Below are 24,610 nucleotides of genomic sequence, written 5' to 3' on the forward strand. Positions count from 1 at the left end.
ATATGTCAAAATACTACAAGCAGTGTCAATATCAAGGGAAGTGAATAAATGAGGCTAACTTAATAAACAGTTCAGAAGAATCTCATAAATGTAAATCTCAGCTTTTTCAACATAAAACCTTGTCCATAAGAGTTATTTCAATAGCTCACAACTGAGAAAAGAGGCGATCTTTTGTACTGTCTGTGGATAGTATTAAGACTATTACACACGGGGAGGATGTGTGGGGAGAACACTATATCATGGAATATAGGACCACAGTTATGCTCGACTGAATATGAGATGGAAAATATGCAGTCCAAAGACTGCATTAAGTACATACATAAATCTGTAAGAAATAGGCAAGTACAAATTCTTTGGCATAAAGGATTTTCATGTTTCATAAATATGGTAATGGATCCTTGCAACAATAATTTGTAACTACACTTCACGGCTGCAGCTATGAATGCGTGTAATTTGCAACAGCATGGCACAGAGCTAGTTATTGCAGACTAAATATTTTCAATATTAAACTGATCATAACTCAAATATTAAATAAAAATCCCTAACTGTCTCACAATTGAACTTTTCTTTTCCTCTCTTTGTGTCAGCAGCTTTTGCACCTTTTTTTTTTTTTTTCTGCTGCTGTTTAACAGAAAGTCAGATACGATGCAACATGCAATTTGTGTAGTGCTGGAATGGAAACAGGGAAGGAGCGGGATGGGTGAGGACAGTGAATAACAAGGTTGAGGCCAGGGGGTTTTTGGGAACATAGGATTTATTACAGGGAAAGTTCCCATCTGTGCAGTTCAGAAGAGCTGATTGTGGGAAGGATCCATCTGACACAGGATGTGAAGCAGTTATTGAAATGAAGGATATCATGCTTGGCAGCATGTTCAGCAACAGGATGGGCCACTTGTTTCTTCGCTACAGTTTGTTGGTGACCATTCATGTGGACAGACAGTTTGTTGGTTGTCACGCCTACATAGAATGCAGCACACTGGTTGCAGCTAAGCTTGTACACCACATAACTGGTTTCACAGGTGGCCCTGCCTTTCATGGGATAGGTGATATTAGTGATCAGACTGGAGTAGGTGGCAGTGGGAGGATTTATGGGACAGGTTTTCCATCTGGGTCTATTACAGGGGTATGAGCCATGAGGTAAGGGATTGGGAGCAGGGGCTATGTAAGGATGGATGAGTATATTGCTGTGGGAGGGGTGGAAAGGATCGTGGGCAGGACATTTCTCATTTCGGGGCACGACGAGAGAGATAATCTAAACTCTGGCAGAGAATGTAATTCAGTTGTTCTTTTTTGAGTCCTGGGTGGTACTGAATTATGAGGGGAATGTTCCTCTGTAACCAGATGGTGGAACATGGGGAGGTGGTGGGAGACTGGAAAGATAAGGCATGGGAGATTTGTTTTTGTACAAGGTCAAGAGGATAATTACAGTCAGTGAAGGCTTCAGTGAGACTCTTGGTATATTTTGAGGGGGACTGCTCATCACTGCAGATGTGATGACCATAGGTGGCTTGACTGTAAGGAAGGGATTTCTTGGTATGGAATGGGTGGCAGCTGTCAACGTGGAGGTATTGCTGGTGGTTAGCAAGTTTGATATGGACGGAGGTACTGATGTAGCCATCTTCAAGGTAGAGACCAACATCTAGGAAGGTGGCTTGCAAGGATGAGTAGGACCAGGTGAAGCAAATGGGGGAGAAATTATTGAGGTTCTGGAGGAATGTGGATAGGAGTCCTCAATTTCAATCCAGATAGCAAAGATGTCATCATTGAATATAAACCAGGTGAGGGGTTTGGGATTCTGGGTTTTTAGGAAGGATTCCTCTAGATGGCCCATGAATAGGTTGGCATAGGATGGTGCCATGTGGGTGCCAATAGCTGTACCCTGGATCTGATTGTAAGTTATGCCTTCAAAGGAGAAGTAATTGTGGGTGAAGATATAGTCGGTCATGGTCCCAAATTACTGGAATCTGTAACACACATTGAAACTTTTGCCCTGCTGGAACTTGAGCAACATGCACAACACCACATCAAAAAGCTCTCCATCCTGCTCCCATCTTGGAGTATCACTGTCCACCACCCCCAAAACAACTTCCAAACCTCCCCCTTCCCCCTCATGGCTGACAAACCCTGTCTTGCAGGCCTACTACAATTACCCCACCCTCCAAAACTCCCTCTTCACCATCACACAGAATCCAGTACCTAAACAGACCCACAACGCAGTAATGAACCTTTCCTCTAGAAGTCTTAGCCCCACAGAAATATCAGTCCTTTCCAAAGGCCTCATCTTTTGCCCCACTCCCAAATTCAATCATGCAGGGCTTGTTGAAGACCTTCTCTCCTTCCCCAGGTCTCTACTGTGGAAACACTGTTTTGCCACCCAATCAGACTCAATGAAAGACCAATATTGAGCCTTGCCTAACTCAGTTCACTCTTCCATCCAACCGTGATCCATCCCCTTTGCCACCTGTTAACTTTCCAGAATTTCTTAACCTCAAACCTTGCTTCACCATCATTCCCCAAATCCCTCAACATGCAGACCAACCTTACATTAACAGTAATAAGTGCAGTCCACCATCTAAAACTGATCCTGAACTTATTATCCTACATGTGGACAAAGGCTCCACCACTGTTGTTCGGACCCACAAGGAATACCTGGCAGAAGGACAAGCCAGCCGTCAGATACTTCCACCTACAAACATTGCCACAGTGACCCCATTCCAGTAATCCAGCATGATCTCCAGTCACTACTCAAATCCTTAGGCTCATCCCAGAACCTCACCCCGGAGCCCATCTCTCTACTCATTCCTACCACTCCCCACACTTGTACCTTCTACATACTTCCTAAAGTCCATAAACCTGACCACCCAGGACACCCCATTGTGGCTGGATATGGTGGCACCACTGATAGAATCTCTGCTCTCGTAGACCAACACCTTCAACCTATTACCTGGAACCTACCCTCCTATATAAAATATACCAACCATTTCCTCCACCGACTCTCCACAGTTCCTGTCCCTTTACCACACGGTGCCCTGCTCCTCAGTATTGATGCCACCTCCCTGTACACTAACATTCCTAATGCCCATGGCCTCTGTGCTATTGAACACTACCTTTCCCAATGCCTGGAAGATTCCAAATCAACAACCTCCTTCCTAGTCACAATGACCAACTATGTCCTCACCCACAATTACTTTCCTTTAAAGGTATTACTTACAAACTTGCCCCCCTTCTTGCAGCGGAGTACCATAGGTCTCTAGAAGAGCGTAGCGCTCCAAAGGATTGGAAAAGGGCACAGGTCATCCCCGTTTTCAAGAAGGGACGTCGAACAGATATGCAGAACTACAGACCTATATCTCTAACGTCGATCAGTTGTAGAATTTTGGAACACGTATTATGTTCGAGTATAATGACTTTTCTGGAGTCTAGAAATCTACTCTGTAGGAATCAGCATGGGTTTAGAAAAAGACGGTCGTGTGAAACCCAGCTCGCGCTATTCGTCCACGAGACTCAGAGGGCCATAGACATGGGTTCACAGGTAGATGCCGTGTTCTTGACTTCTGCAAGGCGTTCGATACAGTTCCCCACAGTCGTTTAATGAACAAAGTAAGAGCATATGGACTATCAGACCAATTGTGTGATTGGATTGAAGAGTTCCTAGATAACAGAACGCAGCATGTCATTCTGAATGGAGAGAAGTCTTCCGAAGTAAGAGTGACTTCAGGTGTGCCGCAGGGGAGTGTTGTACGACCATTGCTATTCACAATATACATAAATGACCTAGTGGATGACATCGGAAGTTCACTGAGGCTTTTTGCGGATGATGCTGTGATATATCGAGAAGTTGTAACATTGGAAAATTGTACTGAAATGCAGGAGGATCTGCAGTGAATTGACGCATGGTGCAGGGAATGGCAATTGAATCTCAATGTAGACAAATGTAAGGTGCTGCGAATACATAGAAAGAAAGATCCCTTATCATTTAGCTACAATATAGCAGGTCAGCAACTGGAAGCAGTTAATTCCATAAATTATCTGGGAGTATGCATTAGGAGTGATTTAAAATGGAATGATCATATAAAGTTGATCGTTGGTAAAGCAGATGCCAGACTGAGATTCATTGGAAGAATCCTAAGGAAATGCAATCTGAAAACAAAGGAAGTAGGCTACAGTGCGCTTGTTCGCCCACTGCTTGAATACTGCTCAGCAGTGTGGGATCCGTACCAGATACGGTTGATAGAAGAGATAGAGAAGATCCAATGGAGAGCAGCGCACTTCGTTACAGGATCATTTAGTAATCGCGAAAGTGTTACGGAGATGATAGATAAACTCCAGTGGAAGACTCTGCAGGAGAGATGCTCAGTAGCTTGGTACGGGCTTTTGTTGAAGTTTCGAGAATATACCTTCACCAAAGAGTCAAGCAGTATATTGCTCCCTCCTACGTATATCTCGCGAAGAGACCATGAGGATAAAATCAGAGACATTAGAGCCCACACAGAAGCATACCAACAATCCTTCTTTCCACGAACAATACGAGACTGGAATAGAGGGGAGAACCGATAGAGGTACTCAAGGTACCCTTCGCCACACACCGTCAGGTGGCTTGCGGAGTATGGATGTAGATGTAGATCCAGGGTACTGGCACCCACATGGCACCATCCTATAGCAATCTATTCATGTGCCATCTAGAGGAATCCTTCCTAAAAACCCAGAATCCTAAACCCCTCACCTGGTTTATATTTAATGATGACATCTTTGCTATCTGGATTGAAGTTGAGGACTCCTATCCACATTCCTCCAGAACATCAATAATTTCTCCCCCATTTGCTTCACCTGGTCCTACTCATCCCTGCAAGCCACCTTCCTAGATGTTGGTCTCTACCTTGAAGATGGCTACATCAGTACCTCCGTCCATATCAAACTTGCTAACCACCAGCAATACCTCCACTTTAACAGCTGCCACCCATTCCATACCAAGAAATCCCTTCCTTACAGTCAAGCCACCTATGGTCATCACATCTGCAGTGATGAGCAGTCCCTCTCAAAATATACCAAGGGTCTCACTGAAGCCTTCACTGACTGTAATTATCCTCTTGACCTTGTACAAAAACAAATCTCCCATGCCTTATCTTTCCAGTCTCCCACCACCTCCCCATGTCCCACCATCTGACTACAGAGGAGCATTCCCCTCGTAATTCAGTACCACCCAGGACTCGAACAACTGAACTACATTCTCTGCCAGGGTTTCGATTACCTCTCGTTGTGCCCCGAAATGAGAAATGTCCTGCCCATGATCCTTCCTACCCCTCCCACAGCAATATACTCGTCCATCCTTACATAACCCCTGATCCCAATCCCTTACTTCATGGCTCATACCCCTGTAATAGACCTAGATGGAAGACCTGTCCCATACATCCTCCAACCCATACCTACTCCAGTCCGGTCACTAACATCACCTATCCCACCAAAGGCAGGGCTAACTGTGAAACCAGTCATGTAGTCTACAAGCTAAGCTGCAACCAATGTGCTGCATTGTATGTAGGCATGACAACCAACAAGCGATAAACTGTGGCCGAGAAACAAGTGGAACATCCTGTTGCTGAACATGCTGCCAAACATGATATTCTTCATTTCAATGACTGCTTTACAGCCTGTGCCATATGGATCCCTCCCACCAACACCAGCTTTTCTGAATTGCGGAGGTGGGAACTTTCCCTGCAATATATCCTACGTTCTCGTAACCCCTGTAACCCTCCTGGCCTCAACCTTCATTGGTCACTGTCCTCATCCACCCAGCCCCTCCCTGCTCCCATTCCAGCACTACACAGCCATCATTCCACCACCACACCCAGTCTTTTTATTTATTTCTCTCCCTTCCTACTACTCCCCCCCCCCCCCCCCGCCCACCCTTCCCCTGCCCTCCGTTTAACCTGCTGCACTTCACTGTCCACCATCGCCACAATACAGTCCCTCCCCCTCCCCGTCCCAGCCTCCTCCTTACCTCCACCCAGTCACTGGTGCTGCTGCTTACAGTGTGGTTTCAGTTGCCTGAGACTACAGTCGTGTGTGTTTCAGCAGCATGTGCAAATGGAATAAGGTAGTAGCTTATTGGTGAGGCATTGGCATCTTCGAGCCCTTTAATGCCACACTGAGGGCACACATTGTGCCTCTCTCTATGCTCAACAGCCCCACCGTGCAATTGTACCTGGAGTGGGTAGAGGGCAACAAGAGTAAGGAAACAGAACAACAAGCCATTTAGTTATAAGAGAGACTCTATGTGACTGACAAAATACTTATAAGAGGTTTTGTAATAACTTTATTTTTAATGTGCAAGAAACCTTGATATGTAGTTGGTATTACTTCTACTGAATTACAAGCCCTGTTTCCCTTCTTATGAGTACAGCACTTGGGGAGGTAACTTCAGAGGCCCTGCATATACAGAAAGAACTCACAGCTTTTTACTTTCATGCCACATAATAGCCATCCACACATCTCTTAAGTCAAACTGCTGCCTGATAAGTACACATCTGAATAAAATAATCTAACAAAAGAAGTAAAAATAAAGCTAAATATTGTCACTGTAATTAAGTTGGTGAAAGAGTACGTATTGTACTGTAAAGAATTCTGTAGTACTCTGTATGCGACTGAAGACACAGGGTGTATTTGGATCAAAGGTATAGGACAATTTCTAATCACTGTGGAATGAGGTGCAAATTTGAACCATGGATGAGACGAACTAGATTAATAAAGAAAAAACAGAGATTTCTTTATAGTCATAAATGAGAAATTATGGAATAACATTGTAAAAGATAGAAAGTTAATACTTTAGTACCCTGGCTGAACATTTCAGTCTCTGAGAGCATGCTACAAGCAATAAACATTCCTGATTCTGAAGGTGTACCTATACCACTGGTGGCACCAAAGTCATCGACAATGTGCAGGAACTCTAACCTGGCAAATCACTTCATTGCTACTTTCAATGCGGCACCAATGTCTGTGTCGATAAACAGTTCACATGTTTACTGATGACTTGAACTTTGATTGAATGCTTACTGAAATTGTAACTGCTGTGCAAGTGATGGCCTCTACAGATGTTAGTCACTGTACATGCGCGCAATATTTCTTGTCATATATGTTTGAAATTTAATTATGTTCAGCTGAGAAAGCCAGAAAAGTGGTAATCAGTCAATAAGCAAATTCATTTGCAATCATGCACTCTGAATTGTTGAATTTCAAGTATAAGAAAAATACCAACACTGAGAGGAGCAGCAACATAAAAAAATAAGCCAAACAACATTGGTACCGCACAGACCAACAGGATGAATATCATCAACAGAAGTAGAAATCTGATGAACTAGCAAAGCAGCAAATGGAATTAGCCCATTTACAGCTTAACTCAGTACTGTATTTACTCGAATCTAAGCCGCACTTTTTTTCTGGATTTTGTAATCCAAAAAACCGCCTGTGGCTTAGAATCGAGTGCAAAGTAAGCGGAAGTTCTGAAAATGTTGGTAGGTACCGCCACAACTAACTTCTGCCGTCGAATATATGTAGCGCTACACAGGCATGCTTTGCAGCCACAAAGATAAATACTGGTGCCAAACCCTCTGCGTCTGTAAATAAAATTTAAAAAAAAAAAGGGTGGAAGACGAGCTTTTTTCTCTACCTTGAGTTTCGACCACTGCATTTTCATACATTATCTAACGAAGTAAATACAAATTCCGTATTGTCCATCTTCGAATGTAGCAGCATTTCAATGTACTACGAAAATCCGACTGGCAAGACTGTTTGGGATGTTTGTCAATATGGCCAACTCTACATTCTGAATTTTTTCCTACCGGTGAGAAGAGATGGTCCCTTATAGGAACTTTTATGAATTGTGAATCACATGCAGTATTCTCTTCACCATAAGACTAATACGAATGTAAACATTTTGCCATGTTTTCTTTCGTGTTTGCTACTAACTCATTTAACTCCTGTCTGCCTAATAAACTAAGAAACTAGAGTGAGACAACAGCAAATGCAGAAGAATATACATATCATGTCATGTTTATATTCATATTATTCTTATGCCTAATAGTGATACAGTCAGAAATGAAGCACGGCAATTGACTAGATTTTTAAATCTAAGATGACTCTAATTTCAGTGAAGAATATAATGTACTAAAGAGGAGTCTTCAAAGATTTTCAAACGGAGAAAAATTTTCGCTAAACTCTCGTTCAGAACACCTTCTATCATACGCTGTCTATTATTTGGTTCTTGTTGATCATAATCAAAGAAAGCAGCAGTGTAAATAACAACAAATAGCAGCCTCATGCCGCAAGCGGCGACAGGTCGTAAACACTCATTATCAGAATGCGACATACAATGCACGACACAGTACAGTAATGCATTTTCAGCTTAGAGTGACGTAAACACCTATAACAAAGAGAACGGCACTTATCAGATCAAAGCAAAATAAGCAATCAATTCAAACCAGACAAAATACACGAAAAAGGAAGGATACCCGTATAAATACAGACGGAGCACCTGACGCACAGCAATGGCTACCTGGTAAAGCTTAACTGCTAAGCTTACAACTCGAACCAAAGTAGTGTAGCTGTATCATCATTCATTCGACCTAAATTGTGTCTCATATTACAATTGACCAACTTTGTTTCGATTTGGAGGTGCGGCCTAAAACTTCTCTCTCCCCTTGAATTTCGAGTCTCAAATTTCAGGTGTGGCTTAGATTCGGGAAATTTTTTTTCCTTCACTTCGAGTCTCATTTTTCAGGTGCGGCTTAGAATCGAGTGCGGCTTAGATTCGAGTAAATACGGTACTCTCAGGCAATGGCATCACAACAATGGAAGGAGGCCAGCCTAACCCTGCTGGTGTGCTGGTGCTCTCATTCTCTAGCGCAAGGAGGATAGGAGCTTGCAGTTATTTGTTACACCAGCACATTATGGTATTCCACCCTTATTATATTAGTTGCACCCTGAATTCATTCAACTCCTTTGGAAGATCCTGTAGGCTTGCTAGTCTCCAAAATATGTAGCCTGCTGGGGTGTTATGTGGTGTCACCAAGCCTCCAGTTTCACAACCATCAGAAATTAAATGGGGACCTGAATTTAATTTGGGCAACTGACTTACAAGAGCCTGAATTGTTTAACTGTGATTTCACTTACTCACATATTCAGTGTGTTGTTATCTTTATTCCTCAAATTATTTATATTCTACCAAGCACTTTCATAGTATATTTACGTCACCAGTCTAGGAAGACAATTATTTTTTACCTAAATGATTTATAGTATACTGGATAATGAGATCTGGGCTTGAGTAATTCAACAGTAGGTTCATAGCAGAAGTCACTACAGCAGACAGTTATTATTTTGAAATCGTATAAAATAAAAATTCATTCAACGAGTACTAGCCATTTGGCTCCTGCAGAAATACATCAAAAACTCTACTAGTTAACCAAATTCCCAATAATTCATACTGCACGCAGTTCCCACATTACATATTCCGTATCTTATTCTTTGTCTAAACTGAACAAGTATGCAAATGTTAAGTACTGTGCACTATGTTATTTTCAATTATGTATTTCACATATTTTTTCTCAATAATGTACTGCACTGTAATTTTGCAACAATAGACTGATTGTATGCTCTCTGCCCACATGTCACTTCCAGAGCCCAGAGCATAAGACACAAGGGCAGGGGGAAGAGAGAGGTTGGTCAACACATCACAAACAGCATGTGATACGCAACAGTCTCTGTTGGTTTGTGAACAGTAAATTTTTTTTTTTTTTTTTTGCCCCCCCCCCCCCCCCATTCCACTCTGTCATTTGTAAAATGCCGCTGAAACAGAAATGTCCTAATGCTCTGGCACTAAAACAAAAGGAGCAAATGCTACATATGGTCGACACTGAAGAGAAGACTAAAATACAGGTTGCAGAACATTTTCTGTTCCCGAAGTCTAGTTTCTTGTCAATAATAAGTTCAACCCCCCATGAACCATGGACCTTGCCATTGGTGGGGAGGCTTGCATGCCTCAGCGATACAGATGGCCGTACCGTAGGTGCAACCACAACGGAGGGGTATCTGTTGATAGGCCAGACAAATGTGTGGTTCCTGAAGGCAGGCAGCTGCCTTTTCAGTAGTTGCAGGGGCAACAGTCTGGATGATTGACTGATCTGGCCTTGTAACACTAACCAAAACGGCCTTGCTGTGCTGGTACTGCGAACGGCTGAAAGCAAGGGGAAACTACAACCGTAATTTTTCCCGAGGGCATGCAGCTTTGCTGTATGGGTAAATGATAATGGTGTCCTCTTGGGTAAAATATTTCAGAGGTAAAATAGTCCCCCATTCGGATCTCCGGGCGGGGACAACTCAAGAGGACGTCATTATCAGGAAAAAGAAAACTGGCGTTTGACGAGGGCCAGTAGAAATCCTTGGGTGACAGAAGAAATATTGAATTTAATTGATGAAAGGAGAAAATATAAAAATGCAGTAAATGAATCAGGCAAAAAGGAATACAAACGTCTCAAAAATGAGATTGACAGGAAGTGCAAAATGGCTAAGCAGGGATGGCTAGAGGACAAATGTAAGGATGTAGAGGCTTATCTCACGAGGGGTCAGATAGATACTGCCTACAGGAAAATTAGAGAGACCTTTGGAGAAAAGATAACCACTTGTATGAATATCAAGAGCTCAGAGGGAAATCTAGTTGTAAGCAAAGAAGGGAAAGCAGGAAGGTGGAAGGAGTATTAGGAGGGTCTATACAAGGGCGATGTACTTGAGGACAATATTATGGAAATGGAAGAGGATGTAGATGAAGATGAAATGGGAGATAGGATACTGCATGAAGAGTTTGACAGAGCACTAAAAGACCTGAGTCGAAACAAGGCCCCGGGAGTAGACAACGGCCTTGGGAGATCCAGTCCTGACAAAACTCTACCATCTGGTGAGCAAGATGTATGAGACAGGCGAAATACCAATCCCAAAGAAAGCAGGTGTTGACAAATGTGAAAATTACCGAACTATCAGTTTCATAAGTCACAGCTGCAAAAAACTAACACGAATTCTTTACAGATAAATGGAGAAAATGGTAGATGCCGACCTCAGGGAAGATCAGTTTGAATCCCGTAGAAATATTGGAACACGTGAGGCAATACTGACCTTACGACTTATCTTAGAAGAAAGATTAATGAAAGGCAAACCTACGTTTCTAGCATTTGTAGATTTAGAGAAAGCTTTTGACAAAGTTGACTGGAATACTCTCTTTCAAATTCTGAATGTGGCGGGGGTAAAATACGGGGAGCGAAAGCTATTTACAATTTGTACAGAAACCAGATGGCAGTTATAAGAGTCGAGGGGCATGAAAGGGAAGCGGTGGTTGGGAAGGGATTGAGACAGGGTTGCAGCCTCTCCCCGATGTTATTCAGTCTGTATATTGAGCAAGCAGTAAAGGAAACAAAAGAAAAATTCGGAGTAGGTATTAAAATCCATGGAGAAGAAATAAAACCTTTGAGGTTCGCCGATGACAATGTAATGTAATGACAAAGGACTTGGAAGAGCAGCTGAACGAAATGGACAGTGTTTTGAAAGGAGGGTATAAGATGAACTACAACAAAAGTAAAACGAGGATAATGGAATGTAGTCGAATTAAGTCGGGTGATGCTGAGGGAATTACATTAGGAAATGAGACACTTAAAGTAGTAAAGGAGTTTTGCTATTTGGGGAGCAAAATAACTGATGATGGTCAAAGTAGAGAAGATATAAAATGTAAATGGGCAATGGCAAGGAAAGCGTTAATGAAGAAGAGAAATTTGTTGACATAGAGTATAGATTTAAGTGTCAGGAAGTCGTTTCTGAAAGTATTTGTATGGAGTGTAGCCGTGTATGGAAGTGAAACATGGACGATAAATAGATTGGACAAGAAGAGAATAGAAGCTTTCAAAATGTGGTGCTACAGAAGAATGCTGAAGATTAGATGGGTAGATCACGTAATTAATGAGGAGGTATTGAATAGAATTGGGGAGAAGAGGAGTTTGTGGCACAACTTGACAAAAAGAAGGGACCAGTTAGTAGGACATGTTCTGAGGCATCAAGGGATCACAAATTTAGCATTGGAGGGCAGCGTGGAGGGTAAAAATCGTAGAGGGAGACCAAGAGATGAATACACTAAGCAGATTCAGAAGGATGTAGGTTGCAGTAAGTTCTGGGCGATGAAGAAGCTTGCACTGGATAGGGTAGCATGGAGAGCTGCATCAAACCAGTCTCAGGTCTGAAGACGACGACGACAACAACAACAACAACAACAACAAGTTCAAGGCAAAAAATACAGGCAAATCAGGTAAGCTGTTCATTTGGCAGCAATAGCAAGCATGTAAGGACAGTCAAACATGAATTAGTGAGAATTTGCTGTTTTCGTAGTCCCAACACATCTGATCACAGCAAATTCCTTGTTTCAGTGCCATGGTTCAAGAAAAGGCTCATAAAATCACCCAGAAAAGGGGAACTTTTAGGTTTGTGCGTTCTGAGAACTGGATATGGCGCTTTCAGAAGTGACATAAAATCAGGGCTGTCAATTCTGTAGGGAGTAGTATAGAGCAAATGAGGAAAATGCCAATGAATGGGCATGAGAATTTCAATCCAATTATCTCATTTTTATCACCCAAGAGATATGTTTAATGCAAATGAAGCTGTTGTTTTCTACAATTTGTTGACTAAAAAACCACTACTTGTTAATGGTGAAAAATGTCATAAGGGGAAACGCAGTTAGGAGAGACTGACAGTGGTCTTGTGTTGTAATGCAAATAGTTATCAGAAGCTTAAGCCATTAGAGATTGGAAAATAGAAAAATCTGCATTCTTTTAAAAATGTCAATCCATCGAACCTGCCTTGCCACTACAAGAATAACTTGGATGAGCAAATCTGTCTTGCATAGCTGGCTCTTGAAGGTTCAACACAAATACATGTGAGGAAGAGAAATATTTGCTAACTTTTGATTACTGCTTGGCCCATCAGTTTGATGACGTGGAACTTCCGAATATAGAAATTGTCTTCTTCCCAGCTAACACAGCTAGCAACCTACAACCGCTGAATCAAGGAATAGTCGCTTCACTGAAGTGCATTTACAGACACTGACTTGTTAAGACTGCCATTGGTGCAACTGAACTACAAGAAACAGTTCCAAATTGGAATTTACTGCAAGTTATCCACAACATATCTGCTGCTTGGAATGAAGTTACAATAGACATCATAAGTAACTGTTTTAAGAAGGCCTGGACAGCTACTGAAACTGCTACTAAAACTGAAGAGGAAACCAATGATCCAACATCTGAACTTACTCATAATGGGGACACAGCTTTGGATTCTGATGCTGCTCTTCTACAGTCTTACACCGAGTTGGCACCCTCTTCTACTGTCAGTATTGGAGAATGGATGCAGGCAGATGACAACATCTGTAGTGCTGAAGAACCTGTTGTCAGTTCTGCTGCTCATGCAGAAGAGAATGATAATGCTATGCTGTCACCTTCTGAGGAGGAACATGAAGATACGACACTGCCACCCCCACACAGAAGAGGCAGCTGCATTTGCTGTTTTGGAGAGATCTGCTGCCACCTCTGATGTCTCCATGGTATTGCAGACTGCTCTGGATATGGTATCTTCAGAAAGTACCGTAATATTAGAACCAACAGCCTGAAAACAACTACTGCTTTTTTAAAAATAAAAGTATAGAAGCTGAATGTGTAATGGATAATAACGGCTGCAAACTAAAACATGTGTTCTGATTAAAACTTAAGCATGTTAAAGAACAGTACAATAAAGTGTTCCTTAAGATTATAGTCTGTTATATTATATACACACTAATTCAATGGTTACAATACTGTCTGAGTAAATTAGTGTGACATTCGGCAGTGGCTGATGGGAGTGACTTAAAGGCATTTCCAATTTTTGATCACTGCCATCAGCCACTGTGACAAGTATCAACTTTGTTTGCACAGACAGTATTGTTTCGTAATATATAAGTAACTGTTGTGAATACACACTGAAGTGTAACTGTTGTGAATACACAGTGAAGTTATTTCTATTTGTTATCAGAGATCATGCAAATAGAACCCCTCATTCCTTGATACCTATAGCAAGAGAAAAAGTGAACTTGACAGTCGAATATTTCTACAAAAAATCTGTTAATTCAGACTCCACCAATGCAATGTAAGTTCTTGAAAAACCGCTTCATTCAGTGGTCACCAACCTCTTTCCATCTGTAGAGTGTATTGTCTAGCTAGGATGGCAGTATGCTGAAGTGAGGTTGAATGTCTCATGAAGATGTTCTTGGCTTTACTGGATAATGTGCCCAAATGCGCAGAGTTTACACATTCCTCAGATACCCAGTCCTTAATGCATGATGGACGTTATTCGATGCAATTTTGTAAAGTGCACAGTCCTAGAACGTGTGTTCTGGAGTGCCCATACTAGTGCAAGTACAACTATCATTCATCTGTCTTTTATAAAGATACATAGCATAACGGTGCTGATTGGTTAGGTATATCAATCCATTTGATGGGTTAACAGATTTCATTTTTAGTCTCTCCCTGGTGTTAGGGAGAAATTCATGTGTTGTTCCGCCTATTCTAAGGTATTCATTTTGCCACAGTCGTAATACATAATTTTGTATTAACTTTTTTGTATTGGCCTTAGTTCCAAGTATCCCTCGTACTTCCATTTGGCTGCCTTTCTTTAAACAATAAAGTGCTCCCTTTTTCCTGATTTCCAAATCCAATAAGCGTAGGTCTACAACTATTAACAATGCCTCATTTGGGGTAATACAGTAGTACTATTTGTGATGGTTATAATTTTTGTTCATTATATTTGTACCCTCCCTGCATGCCTACTCTACATGACGAGCAAAATTAACAAGATTTATCTAGGAATACCCTAGATACCTCGTTATTGCACTACTTCTTATTGTTACATTATTAAATTTTATTTTATTTTAGTATTTCTTGTTAGATTCCATTTCAGCAGGAGGAACATAGTTTTGTCAGGCGCTAGTGACAATTTGATACTCCAACATAATCCTTCAATTTAAATAGAGTGCTGCATTACATTTGTTTTCAATTTTTCTTCTCAAGTCACTGATTACAGTAAAAAACATATCTGCAAATGCTACGAGTCCACTAATGTTACAACTGTTGTGTAACTTCTGTAGCATGCTCTATTTAATATCTACATCACCCAATGATGGACTTCCCAGACACTGAAACAACTTTGTCAGTTCTTCCCAGTTATGCTTCTTGTTCTTGTATTTAGGCATTATGCACAGGCTTTCACTTTCAGTGACTGAATAGTGGTCGATATTGTGACCACTTGATGTCATTCCACTCCCAACCCTGCAGGTTTCATAAGGCGCACCGCTGCAACATACATTTTTATGTTGCTCTGACCCTCCTTTCATGGGTTGACAGACCGCAAGGCATATTCAATACCTGTAAGGTTGAGTTCCATAATGGCTTCTTCTACTTGTCTTCCATGGTCATCAGTCGGCGACTATGCCACAACACTAACCTCGCATTTGCATCAATGGCTTACACAAGAGGCTTAATTTGTCGTATGTGACTAATATCCGTAATCCTTAGCAGATACTCACTGAACTCGTCACTAAATCGAAAATATATGAAAACCAGAATTATAATGACTCTGCTTGCTGGTTAACATTTCCATACACATTGTGTGTTCCAACCACTAGTGCAATTTTTTTGTCACTGTAATGGCCTTGTTAAATACTGTTCTGTCCTTGGGTGACAAACTGGGCAGTTATTGGCATACTGCAGACCTTTCCCACCCTAATACACATTTCTTGGAAGCACAATACATCTAACTTTAACTCTTCTGACAATGTTATGAAAAATATATATTGCTACTTGCCATATAGCGAAGAGGCTGAGTCACAGTTTGGCACAATGAAACGACTGTCAAATAAGTAAGCCTTCAGCCAAAAAGGCCTTCATTGGAATCAGACTACATATGCGTATTCACTCACATAAATGCAACTCTCACGAACATGACCACAGTCTCTAGCAGCCTCTTATAATACATTAGCACTTCTTATGGCACTAAGTTGTCCTGTTTCTATCTTCATTAGGGATGACTGGCATATATAAAAGGTAGTAGTAGTTTTATCCAATTTTAAAAACGTCCGATCACCAGTACTGGAATTTTGCCACTTGAATGTAAGTACTGGTCAGTCATTTCGGCTCCTTCTAATTCGACAATTTTCTCAAGTGAATTCTGTTTGATGCAAAATATGCCCTTTCTGTGTCATCAAAAATGTCAAAACAAGATCCATCATATTTGACACTATCAATATGGCATTTTCTAACGTTCTCATTTTCAAGGCTTGCAACAAGTGTCAGTCACAACAAACAATGGTCGATAACAAACAGCAAAAGCTTTTGAAGATTTTTGCATATGCAATAAAATCATCACAACTTCGTTCTTCCCAAATCCAATGAGCAAACAAAATGCATATAGTAAACTTTTGAAAAACACACGATAAAAATATTTACAGATAAGAAAAATGGCACTCTGACTCATACTGTTTCTCAGTGAATACTGTATGTATAATGACCTCAAGGGTGATGAGATTTTGTTAGTCTTACCTTTCCTTCTTTCTTTCTCAGCATGTATTTAACTATATCATTTATGGAGAAGAGCTTTGGAGAAATAATCCAGTGTTATCAGCATCATCATCACACACACGCACACAAACACACACACACACACACACAAACACACACACACTTCCACCACATACAGCTGGCCAGACGTATCCACAGCAGAGGCCACTGTCCACATTACAATCACCACATCAAATGCCCACTATGGGTACCGTTAACCAAAGAACACGAACATTTGGTGTTATTGCTACCAATGGAGGAGCCACAATGGTTGATGTACCAACGTTGCTTGACACTATTATCCTTCACCAGAAACAGGTTCCACCTCATCACTACATGGTTGCCAACATTGAAAACCAACTAACTAGCAACTGCAACAGTCTATGTGCCACAGGACAGAACAGACAATAATTTGTTGTCATTATATTGCTGCACATCATCCCAGGGAATCTTGACACCATAATTACATTGAACAATAAGAGTAAGACTGCTCTATATCACAAAAGATCTTTAGGTAAGGATGAAGAATTAACTGAGAAATAATGCTATACGAAAAAAGAGTCTAAGTGACACAGTTACACGTGAAAGTTAGGCAGCACTTAAGACAAAACAAATAACAGGAAAGAATTACAGTTAAAACACATGGACAAAACCAGAATATCCAGAAGGTTGGTTAATTGTATAAAATGAAAAATTCAACTGAGAAAATCATTAAAATTACAAAAAATCGGATAGGCTTCTTTTAGGGGAAAAAAATAAGGAAGGAAGATTATAGTTTAACATCCCATCGAATGCACTGACAGAGACAGAGCACAAGCTTGGATTACAAAAGGATGGTGCAGGAAAGAGGCCATGCCCATTTCACAGGGCCCATCCCAGTATCTGCACAGAGAAATTTAGGGAAATCATGGAAAACTTAAATCTGGATGGCCAAAAAGGTATTTTAACTGATATCCTCATGAACACAAGTCCAGTGTTCTAACCAGTACACCACCTCACTCAATTTATCTTCAGGAGGCACAATTCCTAGTGTTGCAAATGGAAAGTTTATAATTATATGTTTCTTCTTTAGATAACACATAGCTATGAAAACTAGGAGTATTCCTAGCAAGTGTAGTGTCTCCTGTGAATGTGGTAGCATCTACATAGGTCAAACTATTCACACGGTTGCTGAGTATTGCGCAGAGTATTCACAATATATCAAACAAAGGGAACTATAATGCTAGGATTCTGTTATCAAAGAAGCATCCAAGATTAGAACAAACAGCAACAAAAATTCAACTGAGAAAATCACTAAAATTACAAAAAGTCGGATAGGCTTCTTTTAGGGGAAAAAAATAAGGAAGGAAGATTATAGTTTATAGTTTAGGGCATATGGATGGGCGACGGATACTGAACAAAAGCATGATGCTTGTAGGAGATATGTAGATGGAAATTAACATTAATCATTCAAGTGGCATTGCAATAGGTGGGTACCACATTGTACTATCAGCTTTTCTAGCCAATTTAACTATCTCATTAATTACTGTCACAATCAGTGTACTTAGAACAAAATATTTAGTGAACAAATATTTAAACACATAGAAAAAGAAAAATGAAGTGTGATAAAATACTCACAGCACCACAGCTGGGACACTCCCCACTAATTCTATTGAAGCTACGGTGGCTGGTGGGAAGTGACATCAGCAACTATAAAGAAAGTGGCTATTAGTTTTTCTCATGCTTGAATTACGACAATACTGTTGTAGTTTTTGGGTATTCTAGGACATTGCCATAGCTTATGGAAACGAAGGAATTTTCTTCAATATTGTTACACTACATGGTTTAACAGGGTGTATTCGCCCTGGGACAACTGTGAAATCCAGGAAAAGCACAGGAACTTTTTTCATTTTGGAGAAAACTGGGAAAAACCCGGAAATTTTTTACAATTCCAGAATTTTTTTTTATTGCTTTAGTGTTGAGTTAAATATGTAATTTTAACTGGTTAGAACTGATACTCTAAAATGAATTTTTCTTCAGGCCACTGCTGCAGAGTAATACTGCACCAATAAAATGTAAATCAGAAAAAAAACACCAAATTAAAATAAAGTTGCAAAGATAATGCGGCATTTACAACAACAAAACACAGTGCACACACAAGTGTCCGTGATCATTCCACACTATTAGCTAGTTTCAATTGTTTGCTGAATTTCAAGTGCACTGTTTCATGTTCTGGCATGTATGGCATTATGCTATAATAAAGAGCTGAACATGAGATAATACAGTAATGACATTCCCAGAAAACTTGCTTCCCGAAAAATCACAAAGAAAAGCTTTAGCAGAATTTTTCATATACAATGTTTTTGGATCATGACACGTTTCAATACCCTTCTGGTGCCTCCTGTAGGTTTGATGTTATTTCTTTTTGCAGTGCTGTGTGGATGTAAACTTGATTGGAAATGCTACATAAGAGTATTGCTGTGAACGACTTAAAAAAAAAAATAAAATAAAAAAAAAATAAAAATAAAAATGAAAATAAAAAATTAAAAAAAAAAAATCTGAAGTCACCACGTAGCAAAGTATTTGCTTACTTTCAGTTGAAGAGTCCAGTTTTGAAACAGACATTGTGCCAATGACTGCTATGTAATTTTGCATTCCTTAGCTGGAGATGATATGGTAAAACAATTGCACTACGTACACTAGCTCCGTATGTCCCCTCCGATCAACTTGCCATACTGCGAACATGGCCACATGATGCTCCACTAAAAACGAAATTCCGAACAAAAATGCAACATAGGGTGTATGAGCAGAGCAAACACCAAGCAAGGGCTTCCTACATCATCATAGCTGTGCATGTACAGTAATGCCTGTCTTCTGGCACTATCTGGCAACTGCTCAAACAAACCTATTCCTAGCATGTCGCAGGGTAATATTGCGAATGGTGTTTTGAGATACGTTACTTTCAACATAAATTACCTTTTATGCAAGGTGAATTATGTTATGTGTGAGTATGTTTGATGAATTTCTTGCATCACAGAGTGTTTGACTTTCGTTCAAAATTTAACAAATTGAGGGACAGCAACTTTGAAAAATTTTGGGCTCAGAAGACCAGACTTTTATATCATCACTTAAAATTTTACTGGCGCATTTGTGTTTGACAGTCCTTACAGTGCAACATGAGGGGAAAAAAAACAATATTATATGTGAAAGCTTAGCTCTTCTTGTAGCTATACGAGGTGCATTCAAGTTCTAAGGCCTCCGATTTTTTTTCTAATTAACTACTCACCCGAAATCGATGAAACTGGCGTTACTTCTCGACGTAATCGCCCTGCAGACGTACACATTTTTCACAAAGCTGACGCCATGATTCCATGGCAGCGGCGAAGGCTTCTTTAGGAGTCTGTTTTGACCACTGGAAAATCGCTGAGACAATAGCAGCACGGCTGGTGAATGTGCAGCCACGGAGAGTGTCTTTCATTGTTGGAAAAAGCCAAAAGTCACTAGGAGCCAGGTCAGGTGAGTAGGGAGCATGAGGAATCATTTCAAAGTTATTATCACCAAGAAACTGTTGCGTAACGTTAGCTTGATGTGCAGGTGCGTTGTCTTGGTGAAACAGCACACACGCAGCCCTTCCCGGACGTTTTTGTTGCAGTGCAGGAAGGAATTTGTTCTTCAAAACATTTTCGTAGGATGCACCTGTTACCGTAGTGCCCTTTGGAACGCAATGGGTAAGGATTACGCCCTCGCTGTCCCAGAACATGGACACCATCATTTTTTCAGCACTGGCGGTTACCCGAAATTTTTTTGGTGGCGGTGAATCTGTGTGCTTCCATTGAGCTGACTGGCGCTTTGTTTCTGGATTGAAAAATGGCATCCATGTCTCGTCCATTGTCACAACCGACGAAAAGAAAGTCCCATTCATGCTGTCGTTGCGCATCAATATTGCTTGGCAACATGCCTCACGGGCAGCCATGTGGTCGCCCGTCAGCATTCGTGGCACCCACCTGGATGACACTTTTAGCATTTTCAGGTCGTCATGCAGGATTGTGTGCACAGAACCCACAGAAATGCCAACTCTGGAGGCAATCTGTTCAACAGTCATTCGGCGATCCCCCAAAACAATTCTCTCCACTTTCTCGATCATGTCGTCAGACCGGCTTGTGTGAGCCCGAGGTTGTTTCGGTTTGTTGTCACACGATGTTCTGCCTTCATTAAACTGTCACATGCACGAACGCACTTTCGACACATCCATAACTCCATCACCACATGTCTCCTTCAACTGTCGATGAATTTCAATTGGTTTCACACCACGCAAATTCAGAAAACGAATGATTGCACGCTGTTCAAGTAAGGGAAACGTTGCCATTTTAAGTATTTAAAACAGTTCACATTCTCGCCGCTGGCGGTAAAATTCCATCTGCTGTATGGTGCTGCCATCTCTGGGACGTATTGACAATGAACGCGGCCTCATTTTAAAACAATGCGCATGCTTCTATCTCTTTCCAGTCCGGAGAAAAAAAATCGGAGGCCTTAGAACTTGAATGCACCTCGTGCTGTATGTACATTAATTTAAGCTATGAACTTTTTCTATTTGTGTGTTCATGCTCTTACTTAACAGTGATGTTGTTATTGGCAGACTAGCTCACAGATGCTGTTATTGGCTGCCTACATCACATGTCCTACACTCTGAATATCCACTGTCATTTGCTGGTGAGATAACATGATGTGAGCTATGACTGGGTGACAAAAGCGCATCACACTCTTGATTTCAGTGCTTCAGAAACTAACATCTGTGGTTGATGGAATTTGTATTTAATACAAAAATACGCAGTGTGCATGTTGCCGCTCATCGAAGATTTTTCCAAAATGCATTATTGTGTTTTTGCTGGGTTATGTTTCCTGAAGTTTGGGGAGTTCTACACCATTGCATAAAACCTTTTACCATTCAAAGAATTGATAAGTTTTACAATCTTGAGCAAACGTATACCATCACTTAACATGGAGAAAATGTATTTTTCTCAAGGAAAATGCGTATTTTCCCCCAGGAAAAAATGTAGTTTTGGCTGGGAAATCTGGAAAAATCAGGGATTTTTTTTTCTTGTCCACATATACATTCTGTTTAAACTTGTTCTTATATACGAAACAAAATTCCGTAAGGATCAAAAAAGAATTTTATTTTATTTTTTATTACAGAAAATATAACTTACTGATTTCTTTGTCTCTAAATTTAGGTAATTCCTGTGGCAAAAGTAACAAAAACTAAATGGTTTGGATATAATACATAGTTTTTCCAGCTCTGAACTCCTTCATCAAGAAGTTACAAATTTTATACTAATTTTTAGTTTCTTGTTGGTACACTGTATTTATTGGATGTGAAACATTTTTGAAAGTTTTGTGTTTTTTCAAGCTTTGAAGCTTGCCTATTTGTGTAACACCACTAGCTAACTTTAACAAAAACATAATGTACTATTCCTTCTGTTGACCTTTTTTAGTCAGCTTGGCAATGGTAGTTGTAACTAGCAAAAACACTACAGTATTACCCAACTTCTACATTCCTGGAATTAACGTTTCCCCACCAACTTCGACACTTTTATCGTTCCCATCAAATTTTGTGTCAACATATTTATAATTTTCTCATGTTTACACTTTATGAAAAAATGTTCTTGGGGAAAAAACAACCACTAGCCATCAAGTAGTGTTTACAAAAGTTATATGGTTAAGTTTCTTGTCACCAGGGTGCTCTACTTAGTAGGATAGGAGTAACTAGGTTCATATGTCCAAATGTATCATGACCAGTCACACCATTTCCATACTGTTTCTACAGTGCATGCACAGTTGTGTGATTTTTGTAATAGTCGTCACACGTCTGTCGAACCATATTTAGTGTCTGTTATTATAAGTTATCTGTCTTGAGATGACCACAATGTAATTAATGTAAATTTTAGTTACACTGCAGTCAGCTCAAGACAGATAACCTATAATGACAGATATTAACAGCTGCTGCAGAAGATGGCCACACAACTATACATATTCAATGTGTTTCGTCTTTTGGCCACTTGAAGCAGTGGTTGACACCTTCATTCTGTTTGCACTGATCAAATGTTTTTGGTTTAAACACAGCGCGAATTACGCATATTCTCGCACTGAGTAAAACATGTTTCAAGGATTTATTCTCGTTGTTAAGAGCAATATTTACATACGTATTTTTGGTGATAGATTACGTTTATGTGGTTTTCTACGTAACTGAGGAAACATAGTACCGAATAACCTCAAAAAGGCAGTTACAGTTCAAGAGACGCAGAGCAACAAATCAACAAATATGCAAACACCACACACAATACTTAGGTAAATATTTGCACTTGATATCAAGAAAAAATTCTTGAAACACACTGTGCTAAGCATGAAATAATAGTAACTGATGCAGTGCCTCATTATTTAAATATCGAATGACAGTGCAGGCATTCCAAAAACATCGATAATGATGTATGAAATTGAGTCCAACATTTCTGCTTCCCAATTATCAGTTCCCATTCATATCAGTGGTTTTTAGTAGATAGCAAACCATTTTTAGCTAATAAAAAGTCCCTAACATGAACATTTTGATGCCTATTATGTACACATACACGAAGTGCGAAAATGCAAGGGGGTATCCAATACATAACTTTAACAGCTTAAAACGTTATTTCCAAAATTTTACTTTTTCCCACATTTTACACCATTTTTTGAAGTCGCTTGAAAAGTGTAAAAGCAGGGTTTCACTGTAATTTTGCTTTCTGATTCAAATAGAAGCATACTGTAGATAATTAAAGAAGAGCAATAATAGTAATGATCCCATGATCAGGCCTTACAAAACATCAACTGCAGTTTTTCCCCATGGAGAAGTCAGGTTAGAGACAGAGTAAAATAGTTTTAACAGATACGTGTGAATCAATGTTTCTGGTATTATCTGTCAATTATGTCCTATGCTTTCTCATAGTCTTGTGGCACTAATATGAGTGCGCAGTTATTAACTTGGACTAAAAAAAAAAAAACATTTTGTCTATGGATATTACGAGTCTACACAGTATCACTTTGTATTTTTATGCAACAGACACACACCTGATAAAGACAGTCCATGTGAAATATGCTGCCACATCTTTCAGATGGACAAGCCTCTGATGGCAAGCTACCCTCCAAGCGAACTGAAAAGCAAACAAAACATTCTCCTGGTCGTATCAAAAGGTTTGCCTCATCCTCACCAGTACCTTCTGGTTTCTCAGGAAAGCTTTCGAAACCCAAAACTGATTTAAGGTTGTCTGGAAGGCTGCTCTCAGAATCCCATTCCTGGAAATGAGGATAAACAACATGAGAAATTGAAATGAAATATTTTTGTACTAGGAGAACACAAGAGTTAAAACTATCTGCACATTACAAGTAAAACAATAAAAACAGTCTCAAAATTCTGAACATTTACCTCAAATCTGTAAATGAGTCTCTCACGGAACTCTGACACAGTTTTTTCTGGCCCTAGAAATTTGATATCAGGACGAGAACAAGGATCCCATGGATTCACCTGCAGTTGCAAAGAGACATTTTCACCTATAAATGAGAGATTGGTTAGTTAGGAAGTTACCTTATACTTGTATCACAGAGACCAGATTTATAAAATATCATGACATTAATAATTTTGGATGAAAACATTATGAATTTTATCTACGAGTGCTGGACAGCCTAAGTCTTAGTCTTGCTCACACACAGTTTTCATCTTTGATGTTGCAATGGTTGGCTGGATATCAACAAAGAATCTACATTTATGAAAATTAAAGTGGTTCATTTACCGTATTTACTTGAATCTAAACAGCACTTTTTTTCCGGATTTTGTAACCCAAAAAACCGCCTGTGGCTTAGAATCAAGTGCAAAATAAGTGGAAGCTCTGAAAAATGTTGGTAGGTGCCGCCACAACCAACTTCTGCCGACGAAAGCGTTGGTA

The 24,610-nt window shown here is 40.1% G+C and overlaps 1 protein-coding gene across 2 annotated transcripts in view; it reads right to left on the reverse strand.

Moving 5' to 3' along the window:
- Positions 1-24,610, reverse strand: part of LOC126418590 (E3 ubiquitin-protein ligase FANCL) — a 112,071-nt gene that overhangs the window by 33,445 nt on the left and 54,016 nt on the right. For both annotated transcript variants that reach the window (XM_050085421.1, XM_050085422.1), the window contains 3 exons: positions 24,094-24,218; positions 23,739-23,963; positions 18,279-18,350 (listed from right to left, as the gene is read on the reverse strand). In XM_050085421.1, coding sequence (XP_049941378.1) covers positions 18,279-18,350; positions 23,739-23,963; positions 24,094-24,218 — 422 coding nt within the window. The remainder of the gene's footprint in view (positions 1-18,278; positions 18,351-23,738; positions 23,964-24,093; positions 24,219-24,610) is intronic.

The sequence above is a fragment of the Schistocerca serialis genome, chromosome 9 (genome assembly GCF_023864345.2).
Source record: "Schistocerca serialis cubense isolate TAMUIC-IGC-003099 chromosome 9, iqSchSeri2.2, whole genome shotgun sequence".
Taxonomy (NCBI): domain Eukaryota; kingdom Metazoa; phylum Arthropoda; class Insecta; order Orthoptera; family Acrididae; genus Schistocerca; species Schistocerca serialis.